Raw genomic sequence first — 15,126 nt, 5'->3', positions numbered from 1 at the left:
GAGGGGGTGGCAGGCGGGGCGCCCCGCCCGCCGCCCCCTCTCCGTTCCCGCCCGGCTTCCGAGGCAGCGGCCCGTCCTCCTGCCCGGAGTGGGGAGGCTGCCAGTTCTACCCGGCTGGGCCGTGGAGCGAGCGCCGGGCTTGCCTGAGGGCCTTTCCCGGAGGCGCCGGCGGTTTGCGCGGCCCTCTGAGGTGAGTACCGCCTCCCGCGTTGAGGGCCCGGCGGGGCTTGAGGGGGGTTCGGGGCGGGCTTTGGCTTCCCGCCTCCTGCCCAGCAGGGTAAAAGAGCCATCCGCCATCCTTAGTCATCACTTAGGTGCCTTCAGAGTTTTCAAGTAAATGAATCAGCGTGTTGATTTACTCAGAGGCTGAAAAATAAGTGTTTTATCCTCTCAGAAACAAGCCCTGCCATGCCTTCTAAAACCAACTCATCGGCCCATTAAAGCACTGTATGTGCACAGCTGTATATGTACAGCAGTATTTGAGTTGTGGATAACTAACTTAAAAGTACCAACATTTCAAAGAAAGCACGTAGTCTGTAAATCCAGCGATAGGATGTGTGGGAATGGTTCGAAGCTGTGTTGGGGGGGGGGGGGTGTCAGACTTGTCATTGGGAAGCATTTCTTTATCGAGAGGGTGGTCAGACATTGGAACAGGCTTCCTAGAGAGGTGGCCAATGCCCCAAGCCTGTCAGTGTTTAAGAGGCGTTTGGACAATGCCCTTAATAACATGCTGGTCAGACCTCAGTTGCTCAAGCAATTGGACTAGATGATCATTGCAGGTCCCTTCCAATTGAACTATACCATTCCATTTCATTCCTTTCTAAACTTGCCAGTTGTTGAGGTCTTTGTGCATGAACACCAGTAACTTTTTCCAGTTTGATCCTGCTTATGCTGTTTTAGGTGACAATTGTCACTGGAAGCTTGAAGCTTATTGTTTATATTCTTGTGCCTGCGAGTTTTGTTTAGCGTTATGAAACCACCTGCAGATGTGCAGGTAGCAAAAAGAAGATGCTAAGTTGTACAGCTGTAATTTACATTTTCAAAGAGCTTTAGCATTCAAAATTAAAAAAAATTGCATAGGTGGACTGTACAATACTTTGAGTTGAACTTTCCGAAGGCCTTATTTTCAGCAAAATCACAATAAAAGTGGTTGGAATTATATTTTTGGTAATGCTGAACAGTTGTAGGTACCCACATACTACATTTTTCACCTGTTCTCATTATTTTGTGGGGGTTTCTTCTTACACATATTATATTAACAACAAATTTCAAAAAATGAATTGAAGTCGTGACAAAGTTTAGAAGATCATCCTGTGAAAGAGGGTGCTTGAAGAGAAGCGTTGGACCTAGGCTTATGAAGCATGGAAGAATACAAAGTGTTGAAAGTACTAGGAGAGGGATCCTTTGGCAGAGCTCTCCTAGTTCATCATAGAATCAGTGACCAGGAGTATGCAATGAAGGAAATAAGACTTCCTATGGTAAGTGTGACATGTACATCACCTCCCCCACCACTTAAAATAAAAAAAAATAAAAATAAAAAAATCATCATTCTGGATTTAGTTTTGAAGTGCTGAACACTTGCTGAGAGTTTAGTGTATTAGGCAGTTGCATGATATGGCTACTATATAGCTCTGTCTGAGTCGATGTTGATAATAAGTAAAACAGCAAAATCTGATCTGTTTCAGAAGGTGTATGGTTGCCTTTTGGGAAATGTAGCACATAGGAAGACACTCAGAATGAAACCCCTGTTCTGATGACCTTGGCTGGATTTCCATTGATTTTACTGGAATGCAGATTTCATCTGCAATACCTAGTAATGAAATTAACCTCCTATTATTGCTGGTAATGTTATTCCAATTACCTTCTCTGTACTTAGCTAACCAAAAAATCACAAAATGGGAGGCACTGGCTTTATTGAGGCTGAAGCTCAGTTAATACCTGGGCACTTGGCTTTATAAAGAGTTCATGCAGTGTAGACTGTCAGCTGTTCCAAAGCCAGTGTGTGCTGCTTTGTTACATGGCTCTGGTTTGTTAAAATAGCAAAAATCATTAACTGAAGTAGGAAAATACCCTCTCAAATTAAAAAAAACCAAACAAAACAAAAACAACCCCCCAAAAGCCAAAGAAGTCTTCAACTAGTAATAAACCAATTAAAAAATGATGGGGTTTTCAAGTTTCTGAATTACTTTTTAAAATAACTGAAGACCAATTCTTAAAAATATTTTCCTTTTGGAAAGTGAGGTGCATCATGTGTATATATGAAAATCCATTAGTGTGACATTTATATAAGTGTGCTTACATTTTCAGTCTTCATCTGATATAGAGAACTCTAGGAAGGAAGCAGTTCTTTTGGCTAAAATGAAACACCCAAATATCGTTGCCTATAAAGAATCGTTTGAAGGTAAATGTAAAACTTAGAATATCTTTATTTTGTTTAAAATTGCACACTCCTGAGGGATCAAGATTACTTTTTGTGTTTGTATGTAGTACATGTTATAAACAAAATACATGTTTATTATAATACATAATACATAGCATGTAGTCGGAGCTTTATAGTAACAATAATATACTTACCCTGCTAATGAAATTACTAATTATTCTTAAATTACCTAAAATTTAGCTGATGGACATCTGTATATAGTGATGGAATATTGTGATGATGGAGATCTAATGCAAAAGATTAAACACCAAAGAGGAAAGTTGTTCCCTGAAGATACGGTAAGAAAAGACATTGTTTTGATCCGAGGACCTAGGAATCCTTTTTCATATAAACTGAAGCACACTACACCACACCACATAAAACAAATTCTAGATATACCAACACCTTAAAGTACCTCAAATGAAACCAAGTCACTTATAGATAGAATAGAAACATTATTTCTTTGGTAATTTCCAGCAGAACCAGGTGAAAATTGCACTGAAAGGAATAAGAAAGAAATTGCTCTCTGTGTCCGAGAAATGTGCAGGCAGTGTGAAAAATACAGTCAGGTTTGCATGCATAAATTTATGCAATTAAGTAAAAATTTAACACAAACTTCAGCCTTCAGGATTTAAAGCACAGTAAGAGGCACTGCAAATGAAAAGGAAATAAAGCACTCTGGTAAGGTAAATGAAACTAGCCAGGAGACTAAATGCTTGCATATTATGTAGCAATTAATTGTTTAAATCATTCAGCAGGCATTAACTCCTTTTGTCACAAAGGCTATAAAATTACTTAAGAGAAGGTCCAAAGTGATATTGTAGTGATTGAAAATTACTTCCTGCCACAGTTAGAAGCATCATCTTAGTTAAAATGAAAAGACCAGAATCCTCACCTAATCTAATATTTAGATTGGCCAAGCATCTCTAAGAACTTTATTTTGTACTTTTAAAAGAATACATTTCCTTTAGGAAAGTATGTTATCTCATTGTGGGTTTGTTTTTTTTTTTTTCCATTTGCTAATTTACTATGAAATTGTAATTGGCATGCTTATAAAATACCATGTAGTGACTCCCTATCTTTGTAATTGTTACATATTATTAGGGTTTTCTAGACACAGGCAGCAAACATTCCTTCTGCTGTGTTAAAATATATTTTATCTTAAAGAAATCAGCCTTTCATGCTGACTGAGGGCCATTATGCTAGAGTTACTTTTAGCTCCCAGATATTCTGAACATGTTTTGGTTTGGTTTTTTTCCTTTCTTCATGGTTTTTCATCTGTTAGTAAAGTATTCATTATATACAGCATTGAGCTGTTATAACCCTTAGTTACTCTTTTCAGATCCTTCACTGGTTTGTGCAGATGTGCCTGGGTGTGAAACACATTCACGATAAACGTGTGTTGCACAGGGATATCAAATCCAAGGTGAACAGAGCAAGTTTTGTTGCTATTAATAAACTCTCTTCTGCATGCAAAAGTTCAACTCCTCATAATTTCATGTTACTGCTACATGCTGCGTTTTTCAATTAGGCTGAAGAATATTAGGTAAATGAAATTGTTGAGTGTATGGGATGATGTAATATTGTGGGTGTAAACATCATCTAAGTATAGCTATACCCTTCATATCCACACTGCTGATAGAGCCAATTGCTTGTGACAGACTGCATATAATTTAAAACAATAACAGAAGTATAAAACGTGTATGGAGTATGCAGTTTGTAAATATCTCACCTCTCTTTTTTTCTTTTTTACTCTTTCCTAGCAGAAAGATAGAAGTTCAGAAGGAAGTGAGAAACTTAGTAGTTTGAGTACAGCATAGAGATTAAGACATTTCTAAGTTCTGATTCTTCCTCTGCTACTGATGCTGGAGCCTTAGGTCCATATAACCTTTCAATCTCCCTTTAAACACAAAATAGTTCTTAACCTTTTTTTGGTAGAAGTATTAGGAGAAGCAAGTAAAAAGAAATATAAAGATAAAATACCAGAAGCGATTGTCAGTGTGTTTTCTGTATACACAAACTACAGAAATGTTTCCTAGACTATTTAAGTATGTAAATCTGTCTTTCTCTTGAAATACAGAATGTCTTCCTCACTCAAAATGGAAAAGTCAAATTGGGAGATTTTGGATCTGCGCGCCTTCTTGCACAGTATGTGGATATCTCCACTGATCACAGTGGTGTAAAGTTTTATTTTACCATTGATAAATAGTACAGATCTCTTAAATAATTAATTTTCATCTGGCGTTTCTTCTTTGTCGTTTCACTAGTCCAATGTCATATGCTTGCACATATGTGGGAACTCCTTATTACGTACCTCCAGAAATATGGGAAAGCATGCCGTACAACAGCAAAAGGTATCTGTGTTTTCAGTGGTCACAAATAATGCTTGACTGATGTATGTCTTGTTATTGTTGTCTCAGTCTGGCTTTGTGGCTTATCTGTATTTGGTTTGGAGAAGATACTGAGCTGAAGAATATTTAGAAAAAGGTAATTACAGTTTTTTTAAGATGAAAACGCCTAAATTCCTCTTTACTTAGGTAACTGAGTGTACAATATCTTCAGTCTTAAAAGTTTGAAAACTGGTGTGCAGACCTCCCTGTGCATTTGGGAGAGTAAATATATGTGTATGCACATACATATGTATGTGTTCGTGTCTTTTGGCTGGTCTTATTTTTTAAGCTCTTCTTGCCAGTCCTGATAATGTAAGGATAATGGCTACAGAACTGATGACTTAAATTTACAAAACCCAGTTATTCTGGTCCTTATGCAAGAGCTGAGAGCATCTTGATAGTATGGTATTTACAGCTGCCCCCCAGACTCCAAAATACTAAGTCATTTTATATCCCCTCCCTAAGATCTGTTTTGTGACCCTAATTGTACCTGAGCCAAGTGACTCATTGTCATGGTTTAACCCCAGCCAGCAACTAAGCACCACGCAGCCGCTCACTCACTCCCCCCCCATCCAGTGGAATGGGGGAGAAAATCAGGAAAAGAAGTAAAACTCCTGGGTTGAGATAAGAACGATTTAATAGAACAGAAAAGAAGAAACTAATAATGATAATGATAACACTAATAAAATGACAACAGTAGTAATAAAAGGATTGAAATGTACAAATGATGCGCAGGGCAGTTGCTCACCACCCGCCGACCGACACCCAGCCAGTCCCTGAGCGGCGATTCCCCGCCCCCCCACTTCCCAGTTCCTAAACTAGATGGGACGTCACATGTATGGAATACACTGTTGGCCAATTTGGGCCAGGTGCCCTGGCTGGGCATGAGAAGCTGAAAAATCCTTGACTCTAGTCTAAACACTACTGAGCAACAACTGAAAACATCAGTGTTATCAACATTCTTCACATACTGAACTCAAAACATAGCACTGTACCAGCTACTAGGAAGACAGTTAACTACATCCCAGCTGAAACCAGGACACTCATTTTCCACAGGAGGAAAGAAACCTTCTAGTGCTTAAGTTTTTTCTGCTCCTCTTGCAAGAAAGGCATCAGTTGCTTCTTGTGCAGGTGGCAGTACTCACTTTGGGTGGAAGATGATGGGTTTTTTCTCAGTAGGAGAATTCTCATTGACAAGGCCAGAATTCCGACTCTCAGAATTAGGATTGTGTGGCTGCTTTCTGATATTAAGGGCTGTGGAAGACAAAGGCTTTGAAGTGTGGAAGGATAAATATTGTTGCAGCAAATTGCTTAGGAGACATTCTGGGAATAAAAAGCCAACTACAGTTGTATTGACAGTCATCCTGTTTTACATCAGGGTGGACAAAATAAGCAAGATCATTTCCACTGGAGAGGTTAAACACATAATGGTATTGTCTTTTATGGTTACTTATATTTATTTTTAGCTTATTCAATTCAGTTATGTACACATAATGAATTTCACTTTTTCTAGGCAGGATATTAAATTGTATTTTTGGCTCAAAATGTCTCATCTTTCTCTATACCTACAGTGATATATGGTCTCTGGGATGTATTCTATATGAGCTGTGCACTCTGAGACATCCAGTAAGTACAGCTTTATTGCTATGAGAAAAGTTTTGGAATTGCTTAATTAGCAGTTAGCTGTAGTTCAATGGATTCACAGCCAATTATTTATTTGACTGATGTGTTTGCTGCTGCTTCTGAAAGAGGGAAGTGTTGCTCCATCCTCCCCACCCATACTCCACTACATGCCCTCTGTTTTTTCAGCAGCTCTTGGACCTATTGGACCCTTCTGTGAAACACTCAATTTTCTAAATTGTTAGAAAAAAAAAATCTTTTTTTTTCTTTCTTGGTTCATTTTCGTCAATATCAGTAAGGTGATCTGGGGCTTATTAAGGAGTTCAGCAGGTGCCAGTCTGGTTCCAGGTATCTGCAGGAATGTTGCAGTGAGCATTGCATTTTACAGGATCAAGATGATCACTAAAGATGGAGGCAAGGACACTCAAAATCTTTGCTAAAGAGCATATATTGTATGCAAGTATAGCAAAATAGAGTAAGCAATAAGCAGTTTTGTTCCTCACATCAGTGGTACATCTGTTTGCTGATTCTTCAAATCAAAGTCCAGGCACTGTCCTATTGGGACAGTGGGAACCTTGATGGACAGTTCCATCTCTCTGTTATTACTGGGACGCTGTCTTTTACGGTGTTGATGCTCTGCTTTCTTATGTGTTAACTTCCTCTGGCTTCTATATACAGACACATGGATAACACAAGAACCCTTGTCAGGATATGTTTGTTTTGCAAGAAAATTAGATCCTCCTAATTTAAGGTCATTTCGTCTTATTTTTTTGTAAGCAGAAGTTTCCTTTCATGGAGCTGATACTATACCTTGAAATCCTGTGTATCAGCAAAAGATCCTCAACAGCTGCAACTGCTAGCAGTACAAGAGTTTAGAAGTTTATACTGTATGTGACTGAGTGATAAGGAGTCTGTGCATAGGCGTGTGTTAGCCTAAGTAGGTCTGTGGCAAGGCTTTGGCAGTGTCACAGGTATTCAGGCAGTGCTCAGAGCTGGGATACCAAGGAGTGGAGTATTCTTCCCTTTTCAGCAGCAGTGAAATGTTATGTATCTGGTTTTATGTGATGGTCACATACATTCTTGCATAATCTATCAATCAGAGATGACATAAAAGGATGCCACACGCCATGGATGCTTGGCACTCCACAGCTAAGCCCGTGCAGTGTACCGTAAGAAAATGTCCTGCATGGAAATAGAAGTTCTCAGCCATTTTCGCTCAGGCTGTTGCCATCCATAGTTGTAGCTGTCCCTGCTGATATTGCAGTCATCCAATGACTTGTACTTGGAAGCAGTAATTCCTGACTGAAGACTGGTTAATGGTCAGCTGAGGAAAGTAACAACTTCAGCCATTTCATGTAGATTTGCAAGAGGATATTTGTGCCTTGATAGGCTACTTTTGATGATGATTTTTTTTTTTTAATCAAAGTCTGCATCTTTCCTGGCTTACAGTTTCACTCTTGCAGTTTGATTCTGATCTCAAGTATATGAAGTAAAGGACACTAAGATGATCCAAATTTTCTCAATGCTATATTCCTACAAAAATAAAATTTGAACAATCCTAAACTTATAGGAGTAACTTCCACCTGGTTTCCAGTTGTACAGATTATTATTTGCAGTGTCCATTATGATCTGGTTTTAGTCAGACTTTTTATGCAAAATATGATGTTTTAATTCTCAGCAAATTACGTTTCTGTCATTGTTAACAAATAAATGCCTATGTCATAGCCCTACAAAATGTAAAGGAAAGTTACTGATGTGTTCAATCAGGGTCGTTATCATGCGCATCTGAATTGGAGCCCTGAAACTGTCAAACTGGGAGCCAGATCAGTATGGTAATAGTGAGCCTACGTAGATACATACCATGCATTTTTATATAATAAATGTTAAAGTTGTTCTTAAATTGTATCAGCTTCTTTTTTACCTTATGCTTAAGGTAACTTTGTGCTCTAATGTTCATTTATTTTTAATGCAGTTTCAAGCCAATAGCTGGAAACATCTCATCCTTAAGATATGCAAAGGGTCCTACAATCCGCTACCATCTCACTATTCTTATGAACTTCATTACTTAATAAAACAGATGTTTAAGAGAAATCCCAAGAACCGTCCATCAGCCAGTACTATTCTTGCAAGAGGTTGCTTAACCAAACTTATAAAAAATTGTTTGCCTTCTGAGGTATGGTATATTATTTGTCTCTAGATGTAAACAATAGTATCTACATTTTAGATACTAAGTCAGTTTCTTTTGTATTTTGTTAGTGTGTAACAATATGAAGTGTAGTGTTTAGCTACTTTTATTTAGCTACTCTAAAAGCCAAAAATACAGTTGCAGACTTCTCAGAAAACTGAGTTTTTATAAGGGTTTGTTTTGAAAATAGAAGTTGAATATTGACATGATGCTGCTAAAATTAGATATTGTTAGCTGTAAGAATGCTTTTGTATAGTAAGTCTGTTTTTATCAACTAGCATATACAGTAATTTGAGAAAGGTTAAAAAGGTACAGTACTTGAATCTCTTCATACACATTCCAGATAACACATGAGTTTGAGCAGGTATTAAAGGAAACCAAGAAACATGAAGGCAATGCAGCAAGACCAAAGGGTAAGTCAGCAACATTTTTCTTGATGTAAGGAATAACAAAATAACTAGGAATTGTACAATCTTAAATACTGCTATAAAACATTAGTATTGTATGTTCAAATCTACTTCTAATTATTTCAAAATCTAGTATTACTGAACTTGTATGGAAGAATGCTTGAAGGGCGTAAATTATATTCCAGCGTGAGAAGTACAGTGCAGAGCTACAATACGTACATTGTGAGTCTTAAGACTTGTGCTAGAATTAAACCTTTCCATTTTAAAACAAGCAAAACTTTTAGGTGTTGCATGTATTTTAAATATGACAGTGCTTTACTTCCCAGAATATGGTGAAGCACGTTATTTTAATTATTTAATTTTTAGAGAGAATGTTGGATTTTCTTCTTCTGAATAAATTTAGCCACACCAAAATTTGTACACATTTGGAACTGAATAGTAGAGGGACTCCCTGTTGAGAATGAGCTACGTTGACAGAAGTGTGAAGAAGCTTTCACATAATTGTCATTGCTTGGTTCAGTGGTCTTGCTGTCACACCTCTGGAATACCACTTTACCACAAGTGTTAGCTAAAGGTATTAACTCTTGAACTTGTTCCTTAATGTATCAGGTAATGTCATGGCTGGTGGAAGCTCAAATAATAAGAAAGAAAATAGGGTAAGTATTCAAATATAAATATAATATTTGTATTTTAGTAATTTAGAATGTTCTGTATTATAGAAAAGTTAATATGGAAAATTGCTAGTATGTTAAACCGTAGATCAGCCTACTAGGTCAGCTGTTAGTTGTCATCTGTGTTCAAACTGCAGAGTTTTCCTATGGATTTCCCACCACTGTAACTTTTTGATGCTTCCCACATTTAGTTTAGTTCCAAAGTGGATTTCCTTATTGCCCTGTCAAAGAAAAAAACCAAACCAAAAACCCTTCTCCTGTTTTTCTAAGTTTTGGGATACTGCAAAAATTGGTTCATTTTCTTTGCTTTAGGGACACATTTTGAACAGGCTGCTGTGGAAACAGTCTAGTCTGGACATAAGTCTCACTAGGTTTTAGGGCCCATGTGAGATTTCGGGTGAGGAGTATTAAGTCACAGGTGGCCAAGAAGTCACCTATGGGTACATTATAGCACAGTCTGGCTCAGCCATATTAGGTATATTTTTCAAAACATGTTGCCAGTAGGGCTTTTTTTTTTTTTTTTTTTTTAATAGACCTGTCAATCTGAGAAGCTTAATATTCGGGTGCATCTTGTTTTCCCTGGGAATATGATGCATTTATTTTTATATTGCTTCTGTTCTTACATGTAAAAAACTAAAACCACAAATTGCATCAGGTAACTACATATGTGCTTAGCTTCAAAAACTGAGATTGTGTAAAAAGGGCATGCAGTGTGAAGTGCAGTGGAATAATGGATACAGTGCAATTGCAGTTGGCTTCATGGTGTCAGTGGTTTCGTTTTCAGATCTTTAGGCCAGCCATTTAATAGCAAAACTGAAGTAATTAATGCCATGTTAATATTACTGCTTTGTTTTTCTCGGCAACAAGGATAATGATTAATACAGTCTTTATTCTTTTAAAGCAAAATAAAGATGAAAGCAAGTGTAGCCCCTTAGGAAGGAAAAATATTACTAAGTATTTGAGTGAAAGCACAAAGGAACAAAGGAAATCTGATGAAGACGGTAAGTTTCATAGTTTTAAGGCTGATGCATTTCCTTCTGTGTAGTGATACCTAAATGTCAATGATCCAGCCATTTAAACAGGCAGAGCATACACATCTGCACCTATAGAAAACCATGCCACTGTGTTGCTTCTGCAATTATATTGATTCTTACTGCTTGTCTGAGATTTTAAAAAAAAAGAAAATCTTGGCTAAAGTGTTAAAAAATGACTGTTTGAAAACATTTGGCATAAAGTCAACGTATGGGAAGCTCTTACCAAGTTCAGACTTGTACCCACAGAATCAAACGTCACTGTTAGTGAAGTGCTGTACGCTTAGAACTAGTTTGCATGGACAGAGAATCAAGTTAGATGCTCGTTATCATCCTTTTGTTGTTGTTGTTGTTGCAATTACAGTAGAAACTTCTGACGTCCTCCCAGGAATTACTGATTTGTCACATCCCTGTAGGAAGCAATGGGAAAAGAGGATATCCAATACCGTAGTGGATGTCCTGGAAAATGTGTCCTTGCTTTCTTCCAGTTTTATATCTGAAGAGGCTAAAAGTAAGATTTAATTAAATGTGCTTTAAAGTAATTTTAAGTTCAAGTAATACCAGTGGTTCTTTACAGATTTTAAAAGCCAAAACTTTACAGGGCATATTTAAAAGGATGTAAAGATAATTTTTAAATATTTTATTAACAAACACTCAAAGTCCACTGTGCTGAAGAGAATTTCTTAGTGGTCTTGTGTGACAGGACGATTGCAAAGAGTGATGAAAGCCACAGATAACATTAGCAACCCTAAAATTATCATCATCACTAAGAAATTATCCTACCAACCCTCATCTTAATATGCCATTTGTGGGGGTAACACAGAGGAATTCATTTGATGCAGAATGCAGCTGCCTGTCTTTCAAGGACAGCATACTATTGGGAGCGTGGAACATCCGTACCTTTACTTGTGTTGTCATTTCACATACAGATAATGCCGATGACAAGAGCTATTAATGATGTGCCTCAGACGTGAGGCAGAGATTCTTCTTCCACATCAACAGCTTTTAATTAGAACACTTAACACGAGGTTTCTTCTGAAAAATGTTTCAGTTTTAAAATGCCCCACACTGTATGCAGTTGTTATAATCATTTCATGTGAATATGGATATGTATTCTAAATAAATGTCAGTAGATGCTATTGAAATAAATAATCGAGATATGGCTAGTCAGAAAATTCCCAAGCTGTGGTAGGAACATTACGTGATAATTACATGCAGGTGTCCTGGTTTCGGCTGGAATAAAGTTAATTTTCTTCCTAGCAGCTGGTATAGTGCTGTGTTCTGGATTTAGGATGAGAATAATGTTGATAACACACTGATGTTTTAGTTGTTGCTGAGCAGTGCTTACACCAAGTCAAGGACTTTTCAGCTTCTCATGCCCAGCCAGCAAGACGGCTGGAGGGGCACAAGGAGTTGGGAGAGGACACAGCCAGGACAGCTGACCCCAACTGACCAATGGGGTATTCCATACCATGTGACGTCATGTCCAGTATATAAACTGGGGGGAGTTGGCCGGGGGACACTGTGGCTTGGGGATTGGCTGAGCATCGGTCAGTGGGTGGTGAGCAATTGTATTATGCATCGCTTGTTTTGTATATTGTCATCATCATCTTCTTTCTTCTTCTTGTTACTATTATTATTATCCCTTCTTTTTCCATCCTATTAAACTGTCTTTATCTCAACCCACCAGTTTTCCTTCTTTTTTTTTTTTCCATTCTCTCCCCCATCCCACTGAGGGGAGGAGTAAATGAGCAGCTGTGTGGTGCTTCATTGCCAGCTGGGGTTAAACCACGACAGCAGGGCAAGGGACGAGGACAGAAGAATGCATGTATTTAGGTGCTCTGCTATTAAAAGGCACAAAAATGGCCACAGGCTCTGTTTTGTGAGATTTATAGAGCCACCAAATACGCTTGCAGAGACTCTGACTCCTCCCACCCCGCAGCAATTTTCTGCTGGCTCCCTGATAGCAGAAGGCTCCACTGTGGCATTCTGTAATTTACTCTTAATGCTGATAGTGTCAACCTCAGCAGTGCTACAGATGGAAACATCTAGACTATTTTCTTCCTGTGTTTCTCTCTTGAATGTGATCTTTGTAATCCGCACTGCTAATGCAATTTTGTCTAAGTAGTATTAATTAATGATTTTATACCTAGGTGGCTGTGTTATAAACTACAGTGAAAATAAGCCACGTAAGCAGTGGAACAAGGAAACTCCTCAGACCCTGATGAACATTCTCAATAATGCAGATGTCAGCTTAGCATTTAAAACATACACAATTTATAAACCAGGTAAATCCCCAGTGTGCGGGCAAACTTTTGGCAAACAGGTTTATTAATAAACACATTGGGTTTTTTTTCCTACATAGCCCCTACATATAGAGCTTGTGCACTTGGAGTTCATGTCACAACAGGCTGTTTTGTTTTATTTAAAGTTTGCCAAATGAAATTTGGGATTACAAAAATCCAAGCTGGGAATTCACGAGTGATTGTACATCTCCACTACATCTCTTTATGAAGAATGTTCGCTTGCAGCTCAATAGCCGAATAAGGTTGTGACAGAAACGCAGGGACTGCAGAGCCTTGTGTTCTCCATCCTGCTAAGCAGCCTGGTGCATGTGTTAGGGAGGTGCAGTAAATGGGCTGCAGGCCTGTCGGGTAAATCTGCCTTCACTAAGTGGGTCAGTAGTGCCTGGTTTGAAGACGGGATGGTAAGATGGCACAGCAAAAGATAACTGCAGTTTATAGATGTGCACAGCTACAGTCATAAATACTTGTTCTGCACTTCAGTTGCATTACTGGTTTACCTCTCCACTTAAAATAGGTAACAGCTTGTACTGGAATCTGCTAAGAACTGGGGACAAATCAGAAGGACTATATTGTATTTATATTCTTAATTTTATTCTTAAAATTAAAGTATTTTGGTGACATTTTCATATTTTCAAAGCTTCTGAAAATACATTAAGAGGTCCGCTTTCTGATGGAACTGAAGCATCTGATGAAGTAGATGGTGAACATGAAGCTGTTGTCATAGATTTGGAGAGACTTGAGCCTAGATCTGATGAAGATGACACGTACGTTCAAATGACATCCTTATATTTTTGGGTTTTTTTGTTCCTCAAAGTGATTTTTTCAAAAAGACATTCCCCTGAAAAAAAAAATTTTCTCAGCATCTAAATCCATCCCTCTCTTGCATACGGATACTAAAATTTATTAATGCTTGATATCTTACAGGTTTTCTGTGCTATATTTATAGTTATTGATGGTGTTGAGATTAAGCAGGTTGCTTGTTATTAGCAGATATGCTAATAATTTGCTGATGACTTTACAAAAATGAAAGCATGAGATGAAATTAGATCCATAGTAAAGTGCAAAACCTTCTTGCAGGAAGTATCTTTGTACTCTGACCTTGAAATCAGATAACCAGTGGCAAAACCACTTGCCTAGTGGTATGTTTGCTGTGTTTGCATATTATTCTTCCTACTCGTTCATGCATAGTGCAATAAAATCACTTTGGTAACTACTTACTGAGATGTATTTGTAGAAACTTTTTAACTTCTATTTATGTTAGCGGCCCACTTCTGGTTTTGAAAGTGTACATCAACACATTCTGACAGAAATACTGTATTTTACAGATGTGTGTATATTTTGGGGGGAGTTTCTTGGATTCTCAGAATCTTAGTTTATGTCATTGCTTATTTTTGTGGCACTTGGAGACAAACTACTTGGGCATGTATTACTGCAGTTTGGCTGCAAGCTGTTAATATCAGCACATTTGCACTGTCTTAGTGTATGCATTTGTTTTTGCTTTTGATAAAACTTACTTGGGTAAATTCAAGAGAGGACATCTAGTGGTTCCTTAAACACAATGGTGCAGGAAACAAGTCTCGTGTTGATATTTTTAACATAATTTCTCCTGGTTGTAGGGTAATTGGGGGGTGTGGGGGGAGCATATAAAGATTTATAAAGTTGTATTCTGCTTTGCAAAATTAACATTTTGAAACCTATTTTCAGGGACTTTGAGGAAGATGACCCAGACTGGGTGTCAGAACTGAAAATGGTATTGAAACACAGTGACTGAAAACTTGAATTTACCTACAATAACTGAAGTTAGGCTTGCCAGTATTTATAATCCAAATCATTGTTAATAGTTGTAGTTATTAATAAAATTATTTCGGTCAAAAAATTCTGAGTGGGCATATTTTCTGTATCACAAAACTGAGGGTGGAAAATGCATAACCAACTTTTTTAGCTAGAATACTTGCAAATAACTAAACAAGTCTAGATATTAAAAGTACTTGGAGCAGGTAACAGCTTTGCAGAAATGTTCAGTCAAAAGCATTAGTGCTAATAGCATTGTTCACATTGCTTTGTTCACAAACCTTATCCAGTTTCAAAGAGATGGTG

General features: G+C 37.8%; 1 protein-coding gene across 4 annotated transcripts; it reads left to right on the top strand.

Annotated features, from left to right (window-relative positions):
• Window positions 1-36: 36 nt before the first annotated feature.
• On the top strand, window positions 37-14,905 carry NEK3 (NIMA related kinase 3). 4 transcript variants are annotated; one of them, XM_069802769.1, is made up of 16 exons: window positions 39-190; window positions 1,686-1,842; window positions 2,308-2,401; window positions 2,621-2,718; window positions 3,762-3,845; window positions 4,500-4,567; window positions 4,687-4,773; window positions 6,381-6,435; window positions 8,402-8,602; window positions 8,958-9,027; window positions 9,631-9,677; window positions 10,594-10,693; window positions 11,088-11,234; window positions 12,877-13,011; window positions 13,667-13,793; window positions 14,734-14,905. In XM_069802769.1, exons 2-16 carry the CDS (start codon window positions 1,789-1,791, stop codon window positions 14,798-14,800), a joined length of 1,434 nt encoding a protein of 477 aa, XP_069658870.1. In that variant the 5' UTR covers window positions 39-190; window positions 1,686-1,788; the 3' UTR covers window positions 14,801-14,905. The 4 variants fall into 4 exon arrangements, with proteins under 4 accessions (XP_069658869.1, XP_069658868.1, XP_069658870.1 ...); XM_069802771.1 differs by lacking the exon at window positions 39-190 and adding an exon at window positions 1,348-1,478; XM_069802768.1 differs by lacking the exon at window positions 1,686-1,842 and having other exon boundaries at window positions 37-1,478; window positions 11,112-11,234.
• The last annotated feature ends 221 nt before the right edge of the window (window positions 14,906-15,126 follow it).

This window comes from Haliaeetus albicilla, chromosome 15 (genome assembly GCF_947461875.1).
Source record: "Haliaeetus albicilla chromosome 15, bHalAlb1.1, whole genome shotgun sequence".
In the NCBI taxonomy this organism is placed as follows: domain Eukaryota; kingdom Metazoa; phylum Chordata; class Aves; order Accipitriformes; family Accipitridae; genus Haliaeetus; species Haliaeetus albicilla.
The sequence above is the reverse complement of the archived record's forward strand: the minus strand, read 5'-3'. Positions and strand labels throughout refer to the sequence as shown.

Bases quoted from the DNA above. Each gene is read 5' to 3' on its own strand.
- NEK3 (XM_069802767.1), top strand. From the start codon at position 1,362: ATGGAAGAATACAAAGTGTTGAAAGTACTAGGAGAGGGATCCTTTGGC. The intron at 13,012-13,666 runs GTAAATCCCCAG...ATATTTTCAAAG, and splicing joins ATACACAATTTATAAACCAG to CTTCTGAAAATACATTAAGA. The intron at 13,794-14,733 runs GTACGTTCAAAT...ACCTATTTTCAG, and splicing joins AGATCTGATGAAGATGACAC to GGACTTTGAGGAAGATGACC.